This window comes from Oryx dammah, unplaced genomic scaffold, assembly GCF_014754425.2.
Source record: "Oryx dammah isolate SB20612 unplaced genomic scaffold, SCBI_Odam_1.1 HiC_scaffold_11232, whole genome shotgun sequence".
Lineage (NCBI taxonomy): Eukaryota > Metazoa > Chordata > Mammalia > Artiodactyla > Bovidae > Oryx > Oryx dammah.
Window position 1 is genome coordinate 5,331,885 of NW_024080625.1, and position 22,129 is coordinate 5,354,013.

The 22,129-nt window shown below is 37.8% G+C and overlaps 1 protein-coding gene across 3 annotated transcripts in view; it reads left to right on the forward strand.

Moving 5' to 3' along the window:
- The window catches only part of LOC120861347 (protein kinase C-binding protein NELL2), a 382,658-nt gene that overhangs the window by 217,897 nt on the left and 142,632 nt on the right, over window positions 1-22,129 (forward strand). For all 3 annotated transcript variants that reach the window (XM_040236996.1, XM_040236994.1, XM_040236995.1), the window contains one exon: window positions 2,052-2,177. In XM_040236996.1, the coding sequence (XP_040092930.1) occupies window positions 2,052-2,177 (126 nt within the window). The remainder of the gene's footprint in view (window positions 1-2,051; window positions 2,178-22,129) is intronic.

Below are 22,129 nucleotides of genomic sequence, written 5' to 3' on the forward strand. Positions count from 1 at the left end.
GGGGTTTGGTGGAGAATGGATATGTGTATATGAATGGCTGAGCCCCTCTGCTGTCCACCTGAAACTATACAACATTTTTAATCAGCTGTACTCCAATATAAAATAAAATGTTTTAAAGAAATGTCACTTCATGTGGTAGTGATGCCATAACAATGTATATAATTGCACAGAGTGGAGAGAGAGAGAAAACAGGTCAGGGACAGACCCCAGGAGACACCAGCATTGACCTGGCAGGCAGAGGAAGAAGAGCTCCTTGGAGTCAGAGAAAGAATAATCAGAAGTATACATGAAATATGCTGTGAGATATGGCAGCATCCAAGGGACCAGAGTCCCCAGCAGGAGGTTATGACCAGCAAAGTATACCTGGTAAACCCACCTGTAAACTAGACTAAGACGTTTCTTTCATTGTAATACAGACTTAAGAAAGCTTGTGGTTGGAGCAGTTCAAAAGACCTAGGTTCCCATGCTTTGATCTGCCAATTAATTATCTCTATGACTTAAGGAAAGTCCTTTAACCTTTCTGTGCCTCAGATCTCTCATCTGAAAAATGGAGGTAATAGTTAAGCTCATTCTATCTACCTCAACAGGTTATTTGAGTTCTTTGAGGAAATGCATGTGAAATCCAGCCTATTGTGAACTAAACAGCGTGTATGCATATAGTTATTTCTTATTTTTGACAGACAGATTAGTGATTGCTAATAAATGCTTGCAACTTAATGGTCTATGTGAAAGTGAGTGAAAGTTGCTCAATGGTGTCCGACTCTTTTTGACCCCATGAGCTATATACTGTCCATGGAATTCTCCAGGCCAGAATACTGGAGTAGGTAGCTGTTCCCTTCTCCAGGGGATCTTCCCAACCCAGGAATAGAATCCAGGTCTCCTGCATTGCAGGCGGATTCTTTACCAGTTGAGCCACATGAGAAAAGCATAAATACTCTGCTTTAATAAAGCTCTAAGTTGTAAAGAGTTTCTCAGATCAGTGAAGCATTTTTTTCCCCAAGAACTCATAAGTCCTCTCTCACACAAGCATGTCGGGCTTACTCCCAGCATCCTAGCAGCAACAATGCTGGGCTGAGATGCAGGGTCCTGTCCCAGGCCTTGCCCACTATCTTGTGCCATTCTTTGTTGTCAGCGTGCCACACTCACTGTGATTCTTTGATCTACTTCCCTTCTAGATGGGAGATCCTTGAAGACACATCATACCTTACCCATGCCCTTCTGTTTTCATCAGTAAGCCTCAGAACAGTGCTTGGAACAGGAAGGGGGAACATAAATATTCACTGAAAGAGGGAATAAATGAATAGTGGCCTCTAGCCTTAGCATTAACCTCATTATAATTGAACAAAATTAGATTATTAGTTTGCACTAAATCCTTAGAGCATTAATATTATCTTCAGACACATTAAGCAATACCAAGAAAACAATGCTTAGAATATGAATTACTATGAAAATTCTTCAATATGTTATCTTATTTTGCTGTTTTACAGCTTCTTATTTATATCAGGCTCTACATTGTAATTTCATCTCTGTTCAACACTTACTGGGATAGCTATATCTCTAATAAACTACAAGTTGTTGGTTTCATATCTTTAAGTGAAGATTTTCAAGTTCTGGTGTTTATTGAATATTTTATTTACCTCTTTCAGGGCCTCCCCAAGTGTACAGAATAGCCAATGAATCAAAAAATAATATATGGTATGCTCAGTGATTGAAGCTTCTAATACCCTAAGGCAGCCCAATCTCTACGTTCTGATTCATTTTATCATTCTATCTAAGGTAGATGAATGGGCTGGATATTTTGAAATATATTTTAGAATGATGCAAGTTGGAATAAAAAGATATATTTTAAACTCCAACAATAGCTTTTAGGAAAAAAAAAATTATAGTTTCTGTCATTTCAACATCAAGGGTTTCTATTAAAAGAGATACTTTGAATACATTTTTAAAATTCTTCTCAATTAGTAACTTTTGCCCTCTCAACACCAAAGAAAATTGTAGAAAACCTGTAATATTTGCCATGGTTGACCTCTTGCCCTGCTTTTTCTTCACAGACATTGATGAGTGTGCCGAAGGGCGCCATTACTGTCGTGAGAACACGATGTGTGTCAACACCCCGGGTTCCTTCATGTGCATTTGCAAAACTGGATACATCAGAATTGACGATTATTCATGCACAGGTACACAGTGGCTATTTGTGAAGTAAACTACCTCTATGCCTTAAATTGACTTTTGAAAGTTTCTTTTAAACTCAGGTATTTGGAGAAGCATGCCGTAAATACCCACTTAAAACAAAACAAGTCATAAATAAAAGCATATCTTTTTGATTTGATAGTTAATTCTGAATCCGTTCTAAGGAAAGAACTATCTCCTTGCTCTGGACAAGAAATTCCTATTAGAAATGTAAAGATAAACTGAAGAGTAAAATCAGTAATGCATAATTGTATACTTTTTTTTAAATTGTATACTTAAATAGTATTTATACACAACACTAATTTGAATTCTATGGCAAATCTGAGAAACAGCCCTTAAATAATATTTTCTCTACATGACAGTCAACTTTTGAATAGAGAAATGATGACATAAATAATGTGATGTTTTCAGAAAACGATTCTTGGTGTGCTAGGAAAAGGGAAAAACTTCGTTCCTCTGGGAAGTGTGGTCGAGTACCTGCCTCAGAGAAGTTTTGCTTATGTTTGTCTTATGAAATATCACTCCCATCAGTCCCATCCAGAGACCTGCTCAGGGGTATCTTGAGCGTTAGTAGTGTCTAAAGTCAGTCCTGGAATACAATAATCTATTCCCATTATAGTCTATAGAATATGAAAGAAAACTGTGCTAGCAGAGTAGCTTGCAGAATATGGGGATTAAAGAAATGTGGGTGTGAGATATGACATTCTTTTGGCTTTTTTAAATAGAAGAAGCATATATATATTTATATATGTGTGTGTGTGTGTGTATACATATACACACACATACACACGTCATATTCTAGAAAAACGTAGAATCATAAAGCTGGAGAGTACTTAAAGTGTTATCTTGTCATTTTCACTCTACCTCCAACTTATAGTTTTTATCAAGTGGATGTATAAACAATACTGAGAAGTTTCCAGGGAAGGACTCTATAATACTTCCTGGTAAAAATACAAAATCTATAATAAAAATGTTGCCTTTGTTAATGTGTATTCTTCCAAGTCTTCATTATTGTGATAATACTCCAGATCTTTCTTGATTTAACAACGTGGTTATGTCTGCATGAACCCACCATAAATTGAAAATTTATTAAGTTGATAATGTATTTAATGCATCTAAGCCTTCAAACATCACAGCTTAGCCTAGCCTACCTTAAATGTGTTCAGGACACTTACATTATCCTACAGGTGTGAAAAGTCAACTAACACAAAGCCTGTTTCATAATAAAATGTTGACTATCTCATGTAATTTATTGAATACTATGATGAAAGTGAAAAACAGCATGGTTGTAAATGTACCGGTTGTTTACATCGGCTCTCTACTGCTGCTCAGAATCACAAAAGTATCGTGTTGCATATAGCTAGCCTGGGAAAAGATAAATTCAGAAGTTTATTTACTACTGAATGTCTATCATTTTTACACCACCATGAGGTCAAAAAAATCATTTATTGGACCATTGAAAGTGAGGACCGTCTGTACTTGGTATCCTGTTTATTAGTTAGTGCAAAGGGAAGGTCCTTCCTCTAAATTCAAGTATAGTGTCTATAAAACAGAACATGAAAATAAATTGTAATGGGAAGTGCCTTCTATGGAGAATAACCAAAGATATTCTGAAGGTAGAAAATATATTTAATATAGAATTGTCAATGGATTTACAGATTCTTGCTCTTTTGTTAGTTCATCCTAGGCATTTCCACATTATGGGAACACTTCTGCACTTTCTCTTTATAAAAAAATATCATCACACTGAGTGGCAAAGTATCCTGATGGAGTACTACAGAGATATTTTTCAACATAAAAAAAAGGGAACATAAAAGAACAAGTCTTAATAAATATATGAAGAATAAAATAGTTTGCCGTAATATTGGTAATATCAATAAATCTGAGTTCTAATGTAATGAATAATGAAACTGTCTAAGATAAAACTATTCAGAGAGTGATATTTCAAGATGTGCTCCTTAAAAATCAGTGTTAGCAATTTTCAAGGAGTCTGCTAATTTTTTGTCATTAGAGACTTAAAAAGCTTTGTACATTTTTGTATTTCCTAGTGATTCGTTTTGTTTTTCTCACAATCTTAAAAACTGTTAGAGATAAGTAAGGAAGAATACACAGCACAAAATTTGACATAGTGTTGAACGAGGAGTGTTTCTTCGGGGAGGGTATTTTCAAGAGGTTCATTTCCATCCTGAGCCTCTCTGTTGGCTGTAAATCCTAGGGCTAGTTCAGCTGTCATCCCTTACAGAGCATCTCCTTCTTTGGCTCTACCTCTCTCAGTATATTTTCTTTCCAAATAAAATCCCACAAATTACTGTTTGGGTTTTTTTTTTTTTTTTTGACTACTTAGGGAGAATTTCTCTTAAGATTTCAAAGTATCTAATGATAAAAATGAACTGTCCCTTTGTTGGGATACCAAGAAAGGTTGAAATCATCTTAGGAAAAGCTATCAAGGCCATGATTTTTTGCCTAAGGAACCAGAGCCAGGGATTTCACGATCTAGCAGATGCTAGAATGTGTTTCTTTATTGATGCACCAGCATTTCCAACAAGCTATTCCTATGCTTCCATTTAAAAGAGACCACATGTACACCTGTGGTGGATTCATGTCAATGTATGCCAAAACCAATACAGAATTGTAAAGTAAAAATTAAAAAAAAATAAAAATAAAAATAAATAAATAAATAAAAGAGACTTTCTTGCCTCTGAAATTTCTATCTACTGTGAGCAAGAATCCCATGGACAGAGGAGCCTTGCAGGCTGCAGCCCATGGGGTCACAAGAGTCGGACATGACTTAGTGACTAAACCACCACCACGTGAGTAGGTCTGCAAATTTGAGAATTTACATCCATACATAAAAGTTAGATTTTCTTGGGACTATGGGTGAATTTTATTTTGTCCTCCAGAGTCAGATGATCTTTGGCAAAACATTATGCTTTACCATGCACATATTTAGGGTTCCTGTAAAGGAGTGCATTTTAAAATTCTCCCTCTGTGAATCTTTTCCTCCACCCTTTCATATTAGCATCTGTACAGAAGGCTTGAAGAAATTACTCCTCTCTGTTGTGGGTTTGCCTCATGGCTGAAAGCATCATAGTTGTACTTTTTCAAGAGCTCTAATAAGACCAGAGTAAGACTTTGTTTCTCTGCGAACATTAGGGTTTATTTTCTCTGAGTTTTAGAAATAGGCATTCACATACTTGCAAGAGTAGGCCTTCCAGAATAAATGTCAAGACACCACTGCAGAGCTATTCTCTGATGTTTGTGACTGAGCTCTTGAAGTTCTGAATTTGTTTTGCTTCTGTATCCACTCTTTTCTAGTGAAGAGCACCCTGCCATAGCATGACAAGTGACCTTGTTAACACTGTACCCAGCAGACACTCAAATGTGCTTACCCTACCCGAAAATAAATCATAGACATTCTAATTTAAAGAAAAATCCAAGGCAATATGTGCTACTTTAGAGTCAAGGGCTTTGATCAATTAAAGAAGCCTTTTTTGTTTTTATACCCTATAGTTCTGGCATAGAAATTATGTATAACACAGAGTATTCACCTTCCATAGTTGGTAGAATTGCAGATTGTTTTGTTTTTTCCCCCTGTCACTTTCAGATAATTTGAGTTAGAGTTTCCTCATGATGAGATTTTAGAGATGCAAAAATTCTTGAGGATAATCTAGTCCTATCTCCTAACTTCCATAAATGAGGAAATTGAGGCTCAGAGAGATTAATTGCCTTCCTTTGGTCATGCAGTTAGTGGAAGGCAAAAGGGGAGTCAGAGATAAGAGTTCTTATTCTTAGTTCTTATGTTGTTCACCATTTGTTCAATTTGTAACCACATGAAAACAAGTAAGGAGAAAAGATTCATATTTTATCTAGAATTGCATGATTGAATTTATAATGCTCAGTAGCTAAACTGTCTTTCTATAGATTGTTTCACTTCATTCAGTTCAACTCTAAAAGGAATTTTCCCCCTATAGATCTTATAGTAATGATCAGAAGTCAAGAGAAGAAATAGAAATTGTCACTTTCTGGGCCTCTGACTGTTTTGCAGTTTCATTGATGACTCAGTTGCACCATTTGCACACTTTATATTCTTAATAAAGTGTTGATGCTGCACTTTAAAATGTTTGTCAACTCGTAAATTTTCCTTCCAGTGAGGGTTTTTTTCATGCTTAATACTTCATAATCTCTGTCCTCATGTTCTTTTCTATTCTGGAGAAAAACATGGGTCTACCTACAAGAAAAGAGAAAGTGAAGAAGGGAGGAAGCAAAGGAGGGAGGAAAAGAGGAAGGGAGGGAAGAAAGAAAGAAGGAGAAAAAACACAGAGGGAAGGGAAAGAAAAGGGTTTGGTTTGTACAAGCCAAGATGTTAGCAGTCCATTCTTTTATCTCTCTGATTATAAAAATAACTTAATTTTTATGCATAACAAAGTGTCTTGATTATCTCGACTAAGAGTTGGTGATGGACAGGGCAGCCTGGCGTGCTGCAGTCCATGGGGTAGCAAACAGTCGGACACAACTGAGCGACTGAACTGAACTGAATGCCTTTCTTGGTTTAATTGCATAAGCATTGATTAAATTGGAAACATCTTTCTGAATCTTATCAGCCCCCCTTTCTTTTCCTTTAAACTTTTTATTTTGTATTGGGATATATCCAGCTGACAATGTTGTGGTAGTTTCAAGTGAATAGCAAAGGGATTCAGCCTTACATACACATGTATCCATTCTCCTCCAAACCCCTCTCCCATCCAGACTGGCACATAACATTGAGTAGAGTTCCATGTGCTATACAATAGATCCTCGTTGGTTATCCATTTTGAATATAGCAGTGTAGACAGTTCTTGACACAAGTCTTGTGTAGTGGACAAAGAATAAGATAGTTCTGGTAATATAGATGGGGGTCGCAGATTTTGGAATTATCAAAGGATAAAAATATCCTGAAGGAAAAGGTTTATTTCAGATTTTCATGATTTATATCTCTCTGCTTTGAATATTATAATGAAAAAATGGAGTTCTCATTCTTCTTAGGTTGATGAGCCTGTAAGCTTTCCACTCTTGTGTAGTTTTTTAGAGTGGGAGCAGGAATGGGGAGGGTAAGCCATGCTACCACCGAGGAATGGAAAAGATCCTGCCCAATTTAGGGAGAAAATTGATCCTTTAGGGCGGTGGTATCCAGCAAGGGTGATTTTGCCTTCCTGCCTCTCAGAGATTATTTGACAGTGTGTGGACATGTTGCTGGTTACCACAGCTGTGCGAAAGCGGGATACTACTGGCATCTGACAGGTAGAAGCCAGAGACATGCTAAACATCCTATAATATTATTACACTAACTAACCTCTTTGAGGAAATTCTTATTTTTCTGGAATCCATTCAACTGGGAGCTTTTCCTGTGGTTATTTTCTGAGTCATTCATCTTTATCCTACACAGGACATCCAGTATAAGACAGCTCCCCATAACAAAGAATTATATGACCCAAAATGTCCGTGGTGCCAAGGTTGAGAAATTAGGGTCACCTCGTCAAAAAGGTAGCATGTATACTTTCTTTTTAATTTCCTTTTTCCTCTCCTGGTTGTTTTTTTAGACCTTATATAGAGAGCCCTTCGCTCAGTTCTTATGGTACCCAGTGTCCTTTTATTGGCCTTTGGCCACAAAAGGGGCCCCTTCTTGGTAAGTCCAGCTCTCTCCCAAGTTCTTTTCTCTTCTTTCTCTTATCAAAAACCTGTTCTTAAGCCTCACAGACATAGAGGGCAGACTTGTGGTTGCCAGTGAGAAAGGGAGTTGGAGAAGGGATGGACTGGGAGTTTAGGGTTAGCAGATGCAAACTGTTACGTATAGGATGGATAAGCAACAAGGTCCTACTATATAGCACAGGGATCTATATTCAATATCCTGTGATAAACCATAAAGGAAACGAATCTGGAAAGGAATATATATATATGTGTGTGTGTGTGATGTGTGTGTGTGTAACTGAATCACTTTGTTGTATAGCAGAAATCAATATAGTATTGTAAATCAACTATACTTCAATAATATACATTAAAAAAAAAAAACTGTTCTTAGCTTAACTTAGGGGAATGCGGCAGAAGGGGTTTCTTAGGGCCCCTCAAATGGCACTATTCTGCTTCCTCCTCACTGTGCACTTACCCTAACTGCTTCCATTGTTCCAGAGCTACTAATTCTGGCTTTAGTCCTTGTCACATATCACAGAAAGTTCATAAAGTGTCTAAGCACAAGAAATTCTACTGGATACTTGATTTTTGTTGTTAAACACGGAGCCTCCTCTGGTGTTCCCTGAGGAGTTTTACTTCTTAAAGTACTTAACTTTTTATAGCATTGAATACTCCTAGTGCTTACATTTTATGATCTCATTGTTGCGGTTACTTCTTTTTCTCTAACATGGCCCATACTGACTTCTTAAAAATTCATTACCATCCTATTTGTCAGGTTTTATTACTGTTGATTTTCTAACATTTTCTAGAGTTTTGGATGCTATTTGACATACACAGAAGGTTGCAGAGGATTTACTACTGAGCAACAAAAGCAAAGATTTTAAGTCTATTGTAACCCATGCATGCCCCTTCCACAAATAGTTGTCTCTTGTGTGTGTTTGTTTGAATCCCCTATTAATTAATGCTAGAAAAGGTAATTTCCTTAAAGTGCTTAAAGAGATGAAACACCACATAATATTATTCTTTTTATCCTTCACTCTTCCAAAAAGAATTTAAATTGAAGTTGATAATTTATTTTATGGATCTACAATAATTTTTTTATCGCTGCTTTAATATGGCTCTCAGTGGATTTATCAAAATCACAAGTACAGAAGAAAATAGATAATTCATTGTGCGTGTAGCATGATAATTACTGGTATATAAATTGTGAAGGAAGTACAAGTATTGTGGACAATGGCAGAGAGGATAGGAGGCCAGGAGAAGCACAGATCAGAGACGATGGTAAAGAACAGGAAGTGAAAATATGCATATCAGTGCTCACAAAAATCCTAAATAAAGTAATTTTAACTATAAAAGGCCTTGGCTCTTTAGTAAAATACCTAGCACAGAAGAAATCTGTAATAAAGTTAGCTACTATCATTGTTGTTGCTATTGTGATTAGAGAAGTGATCCTCTTGAGGAAATGTCTTATTTCCCTAGGACTTCTTCAACTGGGCACTTCTCTCTGGTTGTTTTTCAATGGAATTATTTTTATTATTATTATAAACAGATAGATTTGCTGGAGCAATAGATTCAATGTATTTTTATTTATTCAACTGACTTGTTATGTACCTATGAATGGGAGCTTAAAAAAGAAAAGAGAAACCTTGGTGTAACTGAATAGCACTCTCTCTGGAAGTTAGAAAAACTCCTTCCATAGGAGGATTTGTTGTACTTCCTAGGATCAGGGAGGTTCCTCAGATTGTTCTTGAGAATGAATGCTAGATGGGGATACCCAGGGGCTAGATAGCTGCATCCAGGCCTTACTGTGGATACTAATCTGCCCAGAGTAGAAATATGGCCTATAGAGAATTAGTGAGTCTGGTCAGTTCTCAGGCAGGGCAGATTTTATGAGCCTGGCTGCTTCCATGTGAATTTCTTTTCTAAAGACACACAATCAATGATCAGACAATCCTACCATCTGGCCATTAGTTGCCATGATTATTGAGAAAGACTTTTGCATTTTTATGAGTAATCATTCCAAATTGTCCTTTTCTGGAATCAACATTACAAAATATGATACAGTTGTGGTATATTTCATTAAACATGAAAAATCAGATTTGGGGTTTTAAAATTTAAAAATACAGCCTCTAATGCTAATAGCTGCCTCATTCATCTCCTACAGTTCCTTATATATTATTATGCTGTATAGTTAAATTATTGAGTAACTTGAAAATCTTAACATGATTACAAAATTGAATTAAAATACCAAGCCTCAGGACTCAAAGAATTAATAATGAAAAGCAGTTTTTTAAGCAAACATAATCAAGAAAACCTCTCTAGAAGAATGTGTACTGTGGTTACCAGGAAGGGTTAATGTTTAGAAAACTTCAGACCACATTTGGAAAACTTACAGAGAACAGAAGTGAGACACGTCTGCACAGTGAGTGTGGAGGCCAAGGCAATGTGCTTATCTCTCTTCTGAAACACATATGTGCACGCATACAATTAGCAGTCAGCTCAAAATGGAACAGGCTCAAAGGCTCAGGGAGCTGAATTGCCTTTTTCAAGATGAAAAGCTTGGAAAAGGAGTCTGTGCTATCTGAATCTGTCAGTGAGTGGGGGTTGTACACCACCACCAATATAGTGGTTTCCAGGCTTGTCAGAGCCTTTATGCAGCATCTCAGCCCAGCCTTCGTATCCATGTATGTCCTCCAGCCTGGCTGTGGTTTGATCAGAGAGCACACCCAGTGGTGTGCGTCCGCACAAGCTTGCCTCTGTGCAAGGTCATCCGAACACTGAAGTGATGGGAGCTGCCTCATTAAGCAGACTCACTGGCTTTGACTTGGTTGGTAAACCCTAATTCACCTTTGTCCCAAATGGATTACTATCTGAGTTTTAATATGAGATTTTTATGTGAAAAGCACAGAGCTGAAAACTCACAGAGGGGAATACAAAGATTATACATGCCAGGAGTGGAATAATAGTGGTGTCTTAGAAACAGACAACCTGTGGGGGACAGAATTATTGAAATTGAGGTTTAAAAGATGCCTTTCACATCCTTCCTTGATTGTTGGCTTTAGCACCTTAGCCAGAATGGATGTGTGGCCTTTCTTCTCCCTCTTCACTGTATGCTCCGTGGAACAGAGTTCGTCTGGCTCTGCTGCTGATCTAGTCTTGCAGTGGCTGTGTATCCTCCTGGTGACATAGTCCTGTGTTCCCCTTTTCTCCTCAGTCCACGGTGCCTTTGCAGTATCATGTTCAGGTCATGGGTTTAGACTCGGAGACTGAGCTTCTCTCAAATCCAGAGCCATTTCTCTCCTGTGTGCCTCTGCCGGATAACAGCAGAGCCTCACTCTCTGTTTGGATAATATTTTCACTAGTCTATGTGTTGCCACCTATTTCAGTGATTGTTACTTCCTTTAGATAACTTCTGATATCACATAGAGGCTTTCTTTTGCTTAAACCAAGTTCTATCAGAGGGACTAACATTATTATTAGTTACCTACTGCTGCATAACAAACAACCCCCAAGTTTAACAGCTTAAAATAGCACACATTTATTGTCTCACAGTCGGTGGGTTAGGTATCTGGGCATAGAATAGCTGGATTCTTTTTTTCGGGTCTTTCACATGGCTACAATCAATGTGTCCACCGGAGCTGGGGGAGGGTTTTTCTCTAACCTTACCTTTGTAGTTGGGGTATTCAGTTCCTTCCTGGCTGTTGACCATTAGTTTCCCTTGGTTCCCTTGCCATATGACCCTTTCCAACATGGTGGCTTGTTTCATCAAAACCGGCCAGAGAAAGAACCTGCTGGCAGGACAGAATCAACACCTTTTGTGACCCAACCAAAGTAATAACATATGGCTTTTGCTAAAGTGTATTGGTTCAAAGCAAAGCACTGAGATCCAGCTCATGCTAAAGAGGGAAATTACACAAAGCCACGTCTATCACGAGATGGAAACTCTCTTAAAGGCTGCCTACTGCAGCCTTTATCAATAGTTAACTAACCCACTTCAGCTAAGTACTGATAAAGAGCTCCAGGTTGAAAAATAAGAGTCATGAATGAACAGTAAAATGGGTTGTGTTAGAACTGTGTGTGAATGATTGTGAAAAACTCAAGATGTCACACATTTCTTTCACTTTTCTTGGCGGCAGAGTTTTGATCTGGGTGCATAGTAGGGTCCAATTTAATAGAAGGAGATGGTGTAAATGAATCATTACAGTACTTTGTGGTATATTCTGTAACAAAGGGAAGTGCAGAGAGCTGTGGCCAGCTCAGAAGGGGCAGTGAGTAGTCTGGTTTAAGCCTGGTTTGGGGCAGGCGTCACCAAGTGACATTTTAAATTGAGGTTTTAAGGATGAATAGACATTTCAGGAGAGTGAGAGAAGGAATTTCAGGTAGAAGGAAGAGTAAGTACAAAAGTATAGGTTGTTTATAATGGCAAGTTTAGTGTAAATGGAATTGTTAGCGATAAAGCCAGCAAACTCTGGAAATTCTAAGACACATTTTATAGTTTCTAAAACATTTCACTCAGCCTCTGTACCTTCTAATTGAGATGTGTACATTGACGCATTAGTATTTCACTTTGTTTTTGTTTTATGTTATTTTTCTTTTCTGCTGTGAAAATGATTATTAAATTGATGATACTTCTAACAATCAGAGCTAGAATCAAGGTGATAGGATATTTCATTTCAAAGAAGACAGAATGCTTTGTCAGTATTCTTGGAACTCCATGAAAGCATATTTTCAGTGTGGTCTGATGAGAGCTGAATTTAGAATTTTTTTAGAACAAAATCATAACCATTAAGTCACAACCTGAGGCATTTTTATACAATAGATTTGAGCATACATATCCCTTAAATGTTAGGAAATGCAACAACAACAAGGAAAAAGACAGGAAATGGCTAAGTGTTCCACAGAGCTTCTCTCTTTAGTTGGTCCAAATCAAATCTTAATCTTCTCTCTAGCCTCCTCATCTCCACAAATATTTTAAGGTATTTTAGTATGGATACTAGCTCATCCAGATTTCTTGGATCTGAGTCTTTGTTCTGCTGTCTGCTAGCTGTGATCTTGAGCAATGTACCTAACCTCTAGGCTTCATTTTCTTCATCTTTAAAATGGGATGATGTTACATACCTTACATGTTGTTTTTAGAACCAAATGAGGTGAAGCATGTACTATCATCAGTATAACAGCTGAAACATAGTAAGCATTTAGAAGTGATAGTTATCTTTGTTCCTAGTTGTGGTGAACAGAATAATGTCCCTCCAAAGATGTCCATATCCTCGTCCTGAAAACCTTTAAATATGTTCATGTACATGGCAAGAAGGATTTTGCACATCTGATTAAGGTTAAAGGCCTTGAAATGAGGGGATTATCCTGGATCATCTGAGAGTTTCAATCTAATCACACGAGTCCTTAACAGACAAGAGCTTTGCCTGGCTATTGTCAGTAGGAGATGTGTCTATGGAAGGATGGTCAGAGACTTGCAACATTACTGGCTATGAACATGAAGTGGGTCAGGAGCTGGGGAACACCTGGAGGAAAAATCAGCAGAGCTTTCAAAAAAGAATGCAGCTCTCTAGACATGTTGATTTTAGTCTGGTCAGACTCAGGACCTATAGAACTATAATATAATGAATTATGTCATTTCAAGTCATTGAGTTGAGAGTTTATTATGGTGATAATAGAAAACTAACATATTATTATTAGCTCACTCTGTTGAATTGTCCAAAACTATATTTAAAAATGATTCTCAGTTCCCATCTCTTTTCTAATTGTTGAGGAGCAGTAATTCAATTCCAGTAATTCTGGAGCAAGTCTGGTGTTTATGGAGAGAGTTAGGAAGATAGTCTGTTACACAGAGGAGATCCAGTTCATATTTATCCCTGAATTCCTCACTTTAATGGTTGAGTTGCTTTTATCATATTCAGTTTCTGGTGTAAAAGTTCAGTGTGCTCCTTATTTTAAAAGACATTTTTCTAGTCTAATTCTAAAGAACACAAACATATGTACAAACACATAAAATTATGCAGAAAGATCAAACCAATCAATTCTAAAGAAAATCAGTCCTGAATATTCACTGGAAGGACTGATGCTGAAGCTAAAGCTCCAATACTTTGGTCTCCTGATGCTAAGAACTGACTCCTTAGAAAAGACCCTGATGCTAGGAAGAATTGAAGGCAGGAGAAGGGAAGGACAGAGGATGAGATGGTTGGATGGCATCACCAATGCTATGGACCTGAGTTTGAGCAAGCTTTGGGAGTTGGTGATGGACAGGGAGGCCTGGCGTGCTGCAGTCCATGGGGTCGCAAAGAGTCACACATGACTGAGCAATTGAACTGAGCTGAGACTATACATTTACCCAAACACAGTAAATCCAATGATGGTATAGTACATTTCTTATCTGCCTACTTTTAAAAAGTTTATTAACTTCATAATATGAAGAAAGTTGGCAGATAATAATTTTGAAAATACTATTTTTAAAGTACATGTGTAGACTTAGTTGTTGGGGGATTGCTGCTGCCATAGATCTTTGGAATGGATTGTAGGGTGGTTGAGAATGACCTTTATATTCAGGAAGGCTCCACGCCAGCAAGACTATATCTGAGTCACAAATCAGTGACCAGAATTGGTTCTCAGGTTCCATATATTGGCTTTGGGGACATTTTAATGATTCAACATTTAAACAGTCAGATGATTTCATTATGAAAATCAGGAATTGCAGCCAGATTTTCAGATGGTTCTCCATTAATTTTGGGTCTGTGTCACTGCACCTCAATTATCAAATGCAGCTGCCTAGCAGCAGAACCCTCTTAGGAGGAGAGGGTATCCCCATTCATTGAAAGTCCTCATTTCCCATTCGCTGAGACTCAGCAGTTCCAGTAAGAAAACTGATGACTGAATATCAGAATTCCTATAGCCAGGCTGCCTCATCCATTTAGTTAACCATGAATTAGAGTATTTTTAGTTTGCAGCCTATGATTTATAGTATTAAAGTGATCATAATGATGGTCATTTTAAGCTATAGAGATTTTAATATAGAAATAATGTCAAAGGTTTGGTTTTTTTATGAGTCATGTTCCTACCAAATGCATAAATCACATTGACATAAACCTCAGGAAAACCATCAGATACTTCAGTAAATTTTGAATTCATCTATATTGCTTTTCCTTGTGAAATTAAATAACCTTAAATAGTTCATTGGAAGGACTGATGCTGAAGCTGAAACTCCAATACTTTGGCCACCTCATGTGAAGAGTTGACTCATTGGAAAAGATCCTGGTGCTGGAGGGATTAGGGGCAGGAGGAGAAGGGGATGGCAGAGGATGAGATGGCTGGATGGCACCACCGACTTGATGGACATGAGTTTGAGTAAACTCTGGGAGTTGGTGATGGATAGGGAGGCCTGGCGTGCTGCGATTCATGGGGTCGCAAAGAGTCAGACAGGACTGAGCGACTGAAATGAACTGAACTGAACTGAACTGAAATAGTCATGTCACATGCAGAATATGTATGCCATTCTAGTATAGTATCAAATAGTTGGCCAATTTTTAAAACTCCTAAAAATTGAGTTCATTACAAGGTTTATACAGAAGAAATTGTTTAGAACAAAAAAAACATAAAATTTGGTGATAAACTGGAAAAGGTCCATGGAAGTGAAACTGATGTGAGTAATAGATGTTGTTTTCTAATGGCCAGTTTATTCTTTGATAGATGTAATATTTTTCAAAAGGGGGTAGCAGTCAATGGCTTATAAGGAGATAATAAGATATTGCATAGAATGTAACTATCTAAGGGAATATAAAACCTAGATTGAATTTGCAGGATTTCACTCTGAGTTATCAGTGAAGGAGGCTATTATCAGTTGCAAGTTCTCTGCTAGAGGAGCTGGGCCAGGGGCTTTTGGCATTAGCTTAGCTGATATTAATGATGCTTTTGATTTTGTTTGGCTTCTCTTTATACACATAACAAGTCCTGTATTATCCCTCCTTTAGCAGTAAAGCCTTCCACATTTCTATGGAGAACCTGAGCCTGATGATAAACAACTAAGAGCGAAGGGGCAGGCTGTTTACCAATTGTCCTCGTGGCCACAGGCAACTCTCAGCCTTTCTGCATCTCAGTTTCCTGTCAGCAAATGGGGCGGGGGGCGGGGGAATATGATTTGTTTGTATCTAGTCAATGGCAAGCCACTCCGGTACTCTTGCCTAGAAAATCTCATGGACTGAGGAGCTTGGTAGGCTGCAGTCCATGGGGTCGCTGCTAGTCGGACACAACTGATCGACTTCACTTTGACTTTTCACTTTCATGCATTGGAGAAGGAAATGGCGGCCCACTCCAGTGGGCCTGGAACTGGATTCTTGCCTGGAGAATCCCAGGGATGGGGGAGCCTGGTGGGCTGTCATCTGTGGGGTCGCACAGAGTCGGACACGACTGAAGTGACTTAGCAGCAGCAGCAGTCAACGCTCTTAGGTGCAAGTAATAGAAAAAACTCTGGCTCTCTTAACCTTAAAGGGATTTCCTGGAAACGTTTGTACAGCCTAAGAAGCAGTCTGTAAAATGTGCAGAGACCAAGGCGTTACTGGAGGCTTTAATGGTTTTCTCTGGAAGGGGCAATTATAAGATGTTGTTACCCATTGCTAGGTGCCACTAAAGGATACGGAGTGAGAATGCACAGCACTGAAAGGTAAAGCTAACTCTCCCGCTATTTCCAGCCACCCACTCTACATTCCAAATTCCTGGGCAGAAGCAGGGGGTTGTTTTAGTGTATGTCACATGGCCATGTATTTGCCAAGTGGCAGGAGGTTGCCTGGGGGGAAGGAAGCCTTCTTTTGGCTTCCATGGTGAGAGAGATGCTCTGACTCACACAGAGGATGATGTCTTCAAAACAGACAGACAGTTGAGATGCTGGATGGGTGAAGAGTGGGGTCAGGAATGGAGAGGACAGGAGAGGCAGACAGACAGGGAGAGGAATCTATGTTGTCCTTACTTCTTAATCTTCCCAGCTGAATTGGGTTCTGTAGTAAGACTATATGTAAAAGAAGGTTGAAAACCTTTCGAAACATTACAAAATTATAACATGGTATGGTTATTGTTATTATTCCTACTGTCACGATCTCAGTTCAAACCTTCCTTGTTTTTCACCTGGACATTTTCAATATTCTTCTGGCTAACTCACTGTCTGTAGTATTTTGCCTGTTCAGTATGACTCAACTCTTGTCAACAGCTTTGTCTTCCTATCCAGTGCAGTCATTTCCTCTTCTAGAAACTTCAATGAAAGTAACACTAACACAGCTTAGCAAAGCATATATGTCCACCTATATCCATGCATATGTCCACCTGTATCCTTCTACAAACCACAGGCTTCTCCTGTTTTGCAAAACGACTATAGAACTTGATAAGGTACCACAGTGCAGTGCAAAACTTGATAAGGTACCACTCTATAATTCAAATTCTGATGTAACTGGCTCCAGCCCCATTCTCCACTTGGATGAACCAAAGGTCTTAGGTTTTTAGAGGGTTGGGAGAAGGAAAGGAAGTAGAAAGTCACTGACATGATCATCTGAGACTTTAATATTTCAATTCAAAGCATATTTAACCTTGCCAGGATTCCACAGAGAGCATGCTCCAAAGCCTTCCAGCAGGAGAAGGCTTTCAGGCTCCCAACACATGTCAATCTCTGAGTCTAGGCATATAGCCGTCCCTGTCTGCTCCTGTGCAACTCTCCGTCACAGTAGGGTTGCATCCAATCATAGTGACCCATGTCACACAATTTTCTGCTCCTTCTAGTCTAAACCAAGAAAACTGACCCACTAAATACTAAAAACCAGAAGTAGCAGCACCTGTCCGCTCCCCTTCCAGCCACACAATGCATCACACAGTAACTGGGCAACTGACTAAAAATAGTGTTTCCGTTAACCTTGTAACATTGCTACCTTTATCTTACTCGATTAGATTTTTAGACCTCACTTATCCCCTTATGGTAGGTTTTATCATACCATTCTCCAAGAATGTCTTTGCTGATACGGTTTTTATGGGCCAAAATAGCTTTCTTCCTTTTTCTCACTGAAATGCTGCTTACCTTTTCTGAGTCAGTGAACATGGTCTCACTTGTCTGAAGTTTCTTTGAGTCTTCTCATTAGAAAGTGAGTTAATTTAGCAGCTAATGGCATGAAGTTCAAGTAGATTTAGTATTTACCTTCTTAGTCAGAGTATGACATGTTAATAGATCTCTTCATCTGCATTTCTACAGCTCTTAATTCAATCTGTTTACTTTTGTGATTAGTTGTTTACACATCTGTCTTCCCCATTAAATTATATATGTTATTTGAAGACAGGCTTTATGTCTTTTCATCTCCATGCTCACAGAGTAAAACTTAGTGAATTTAATAAATGTTTCTTGAATCAATTAATTAAGTTGATATCTGTATAATAATGAGAGGAAGGAAGTGACAGGTGAAACATTCACATGATCAGTGCATTTGGAGGTTTTCAAAAGTAATTTTATCAACAAAATTCAAGAATAGGTCTTAGAGCTAGATAGCATTTCTGTGAAATGTATAGTATTACCTTGTGACTGCTTCCCACATACTGTATATTTAATCGACATAATCTTATGCTGGTGATATCCCTGTTCATAGTTGAGAAGAGAGGTTGAGTAACTTGCTCAAGTTCTCGTTTATTATAAGTGGAGGAACTCTAGTCAAATAAGGAAAGAAAGCACATTTGGCCACTCTCTTTTCTTCTTTCATCATTTTAAGGAAAGCAAAACTACTCCTAGAGTATAAATATATAAGCCAAACATATATTGGTAAACTTTGGCTCTGAGTCTCACTGTGCTCAAGTTCATGTCTGTTAGGTTTTGTATCAGAGCTAGTCCCAGATAGCATGGTATGGGAGACCACCTACCTACTCCTTCACATTTTCCTCAATGTCTGGGTTCTAATAGCCTCACATTCCTTCTAGTGGCTTTAGAATGGACACAAGCTATCACACTTTTCTATGTCTTCTCTAGCAGAACACATAAAGCCAGGTGTTCATTAAATAGCTAATTATTGAGCACTTATACATAAGACATTCTGCTTATAATAACAAGAGCTAACATTTGTGTTCATTATATGCTGGGCACAGTGGTAAACCCCTCAGTATATGCATTTTCTCATCTAATCTTATTAGCTATCTTTTAGGTTAACACTGTTATCATCTCTGTTTTACATATGAATGAGTTGAAGCTAAAGAAGTTTATGTAACTTATCATAAATTTATCATAAATTTGTAGGTTCTTAAGTGATAGGGCCACTCAGGGAAGCTAAAAGTATGTCCCAGTAGTATTTTGATTGATCAAAATAGCTGCATGGATCAAGAGTAATTTTAAGCCTCCATTATTCAACTTTTTCTCTGACTTCTTTCCTTAAGTTGAATTCTTCACTTTATGTTCAATAGTTAGTATAGTACTGTACACAAGCATCACTCTTGAGCCAGATCCCTAGGTCTGAATTCTGATTATTCAGCTTAACCTTCAGCAAGTTACTTAACTCTCAGTGCCTCTGTTTCCTCTTTTGTGAAGTGGGAATGAAAATAGTAATACTTATACTCAGTGTGATGGGTTAATATATATTTATCCATATATATATGTGTGTGTGTGTGTATGTATGTATAATATATAAGGCATTTACAGCAGTGCTTCACTTGTGTTTTTTTTTAATATTTATTAACTGCAATTTGGAAGATATGTGCTTTTGCTTTGGATTATAAAAATATAAAATTACCTATACACTTGAAAACTTTATAGTGTACCAGAGGAGTTAGAAATACATCCATTTAACCAGTTAATGAAAATGAATAAAAGACAAAATTAATTACTAAAAAAATGTTATAGGCAATGTGCTATGGCCATTTGCTTGTACAAAGTTATAAGAATGGATGAAAAATGAGGGATAAAAAGAAATGAGGAAAAATACATTAAGTAGGAATTAGGAAGTGAGGGGTGTGTGAAAGGACTGATCATTTAATAGCTGGGAAACTCAACGATTATTCTATCTCCTTGAGATTTTTTCTCTCTTAGTAAAATGGAGAAATTATACCCACCTTATAAAGATACTGAAAAGACTAATAATATTAATGTTTAAGTGACTACAAGAATGGCTGTAAAATAACATATGGTTAACCAGATAATATGAAATCTATCTTATTATTTAACTATAAAAGAGATTATTATGCCCAAGGAGAAATTTGGAATTCAGAAAAAGAAGACATTTTTCTCCTAGTCCAACTCATTTTTGCCTCAGCCAATACCTATTTCTATAGCTGTAGGCATCTAGGCCACCGTGATTCATTGCTCACTGTCTACACCCAGTTCATCTACATGTCTTCTGTTTTTGTTTTCAGAATAAAACCCAAATCTGCACCCTTGTCTTTATCTCGCTCCCAGTGTATAAGTCCAAGCCGCCCTATTGTTGTCAGCACCATATTGGTTTTCCATATTTGTTCTTACTATTTCCAACCTATTCTGTGCGCAGCAGTCAGAGCAATAATTTAAAAGCAAAAATTGAACCATGTTATACCCTTGCTTCTTGCCTTCAGTCCCTTCAGGGGCCCGTCTTTACAAATCTGTGATACAATTTCTCCTTTCCTCTCCCCTTTTGTCTTATCCATTCTGCCTTGCTTCTTGTGTTTGGTCTCATTGGCCTCTTCTTTTTTCCTGGAAGAAATCCCAGACCCACCTCTTCTTCAGAGATTTCCTGTATTCTGTCCCTTTCATTTGGAACACTTTCCCTCCCTTTCCTCTTGCTCAGTTCTTTTCCTTATCCTTTAGATTTTAATGTTATTACCTTCCTTGTCTATTTTATATAATTAGCCTCTTCCCCATTCCCTGTGATTCTCAATCATGTCACCTATGTTTCCTTCAAAAACTAGTATCACACACAAACCTTTCTGTGTGTTTTTCTTACTTATGGCCTGTTTTTCTCCAGCTCCTATTAGCTCCACAAAGGCAAGGAAAATGTTGCTTCTGCTTTGTTCCTCATTGGATACCCAGAATAGTTCCTGGGAAGTACTTGATGACTGAATACCAGTAGACATTTGGATTCATTAATTCATTCAAAAAATACGTGTAGATTACTACCAAGAGCATCAAAGCACATCATATCATAGTTTTATGGAATAAAAAAATATTGTATTAGGGAATGTGGAATATTGTGTATGTACATACTTTACCAGAGAAGGCAACGACAACCCACTCTTGCCTGGAGAATCCCATGGATTCTCCTCTGAGCCTGGTGGGCTACAGTCCATGAGGTCTCGAAGAGTCGGACATGACTGAGCAACTTTACTCTTGCTTTTCACTTTCATGCACTGGAGAAGGAAATGGCAACCCACTCCAGTATTCTTGCCTGGAGAATCCCAGGGACGGAGGAGCCTGGTGGGCTGCCGTCTATGGGGTCGCACAGAGTTGGACACGACTGACGTGACTTAGCAGCAGCAGCAGCAGCATATACTTTACCTCATGTAGTATAGCATGTCTGCAGAGTTTGTTAGTGCCTTTGGAAGACTGACAATCAAATACCTCACCAGGAACCTGAGACTGAATTAAGACTTTTTCTCCTTTGTCACACCCGGTTATCATACTTGTCTGATTCTATTTGAGGAAAAGTTTGAGGTATACTTCTAAAATACTAGTAGGTGGTTGCCATGGCGCTTTTTTTTTTTTTTTTTTTTTACTTTCTAAGTTAAATTGCATAGAATTTGTCTCAGATGTATTATACAAAATGAAACTCAGTTACATGCCATACAATGAGCTCATCTCTGTCAGTTTCTCTAGTCCCTTACTCATGTTTATTGCTAAACCAAGCCTATTTTGTCTGTATTTTTTCTTCTACTGCAATATAATGACCTGAATATGTTATTCCAAGCTTATCCCAGCAGAGGAATAGAATGACATTGTTAATCTCTTTGCACTGGTTTCTGTGTTCAGTCTATCAATAGCTAAATCTTTTTGTTAACAGTAGTAAGTGTAAATTTGAGGCACTTTCAACACAAATGGTTTTGTATTATTATTCCTTTCTAGTTTATCTTATCCTGTCAAACATCTCCCTGGTTCAATTAGATTTTCCCTGGAGATTTCATTGATATTGTTCCAAGTAGAAACTCTTACTCATGTTTCTAGTCTTTTTTTTTTAAGTCTTGTAAGTATTTTTCAAGTATAGTATTTTCTTTTTAATTTTGTAAAATCTTGTATGCACATAGTAGAACCAGTCCATCAAAATGAATTAGGTTAATATTTATCAATAGAAGT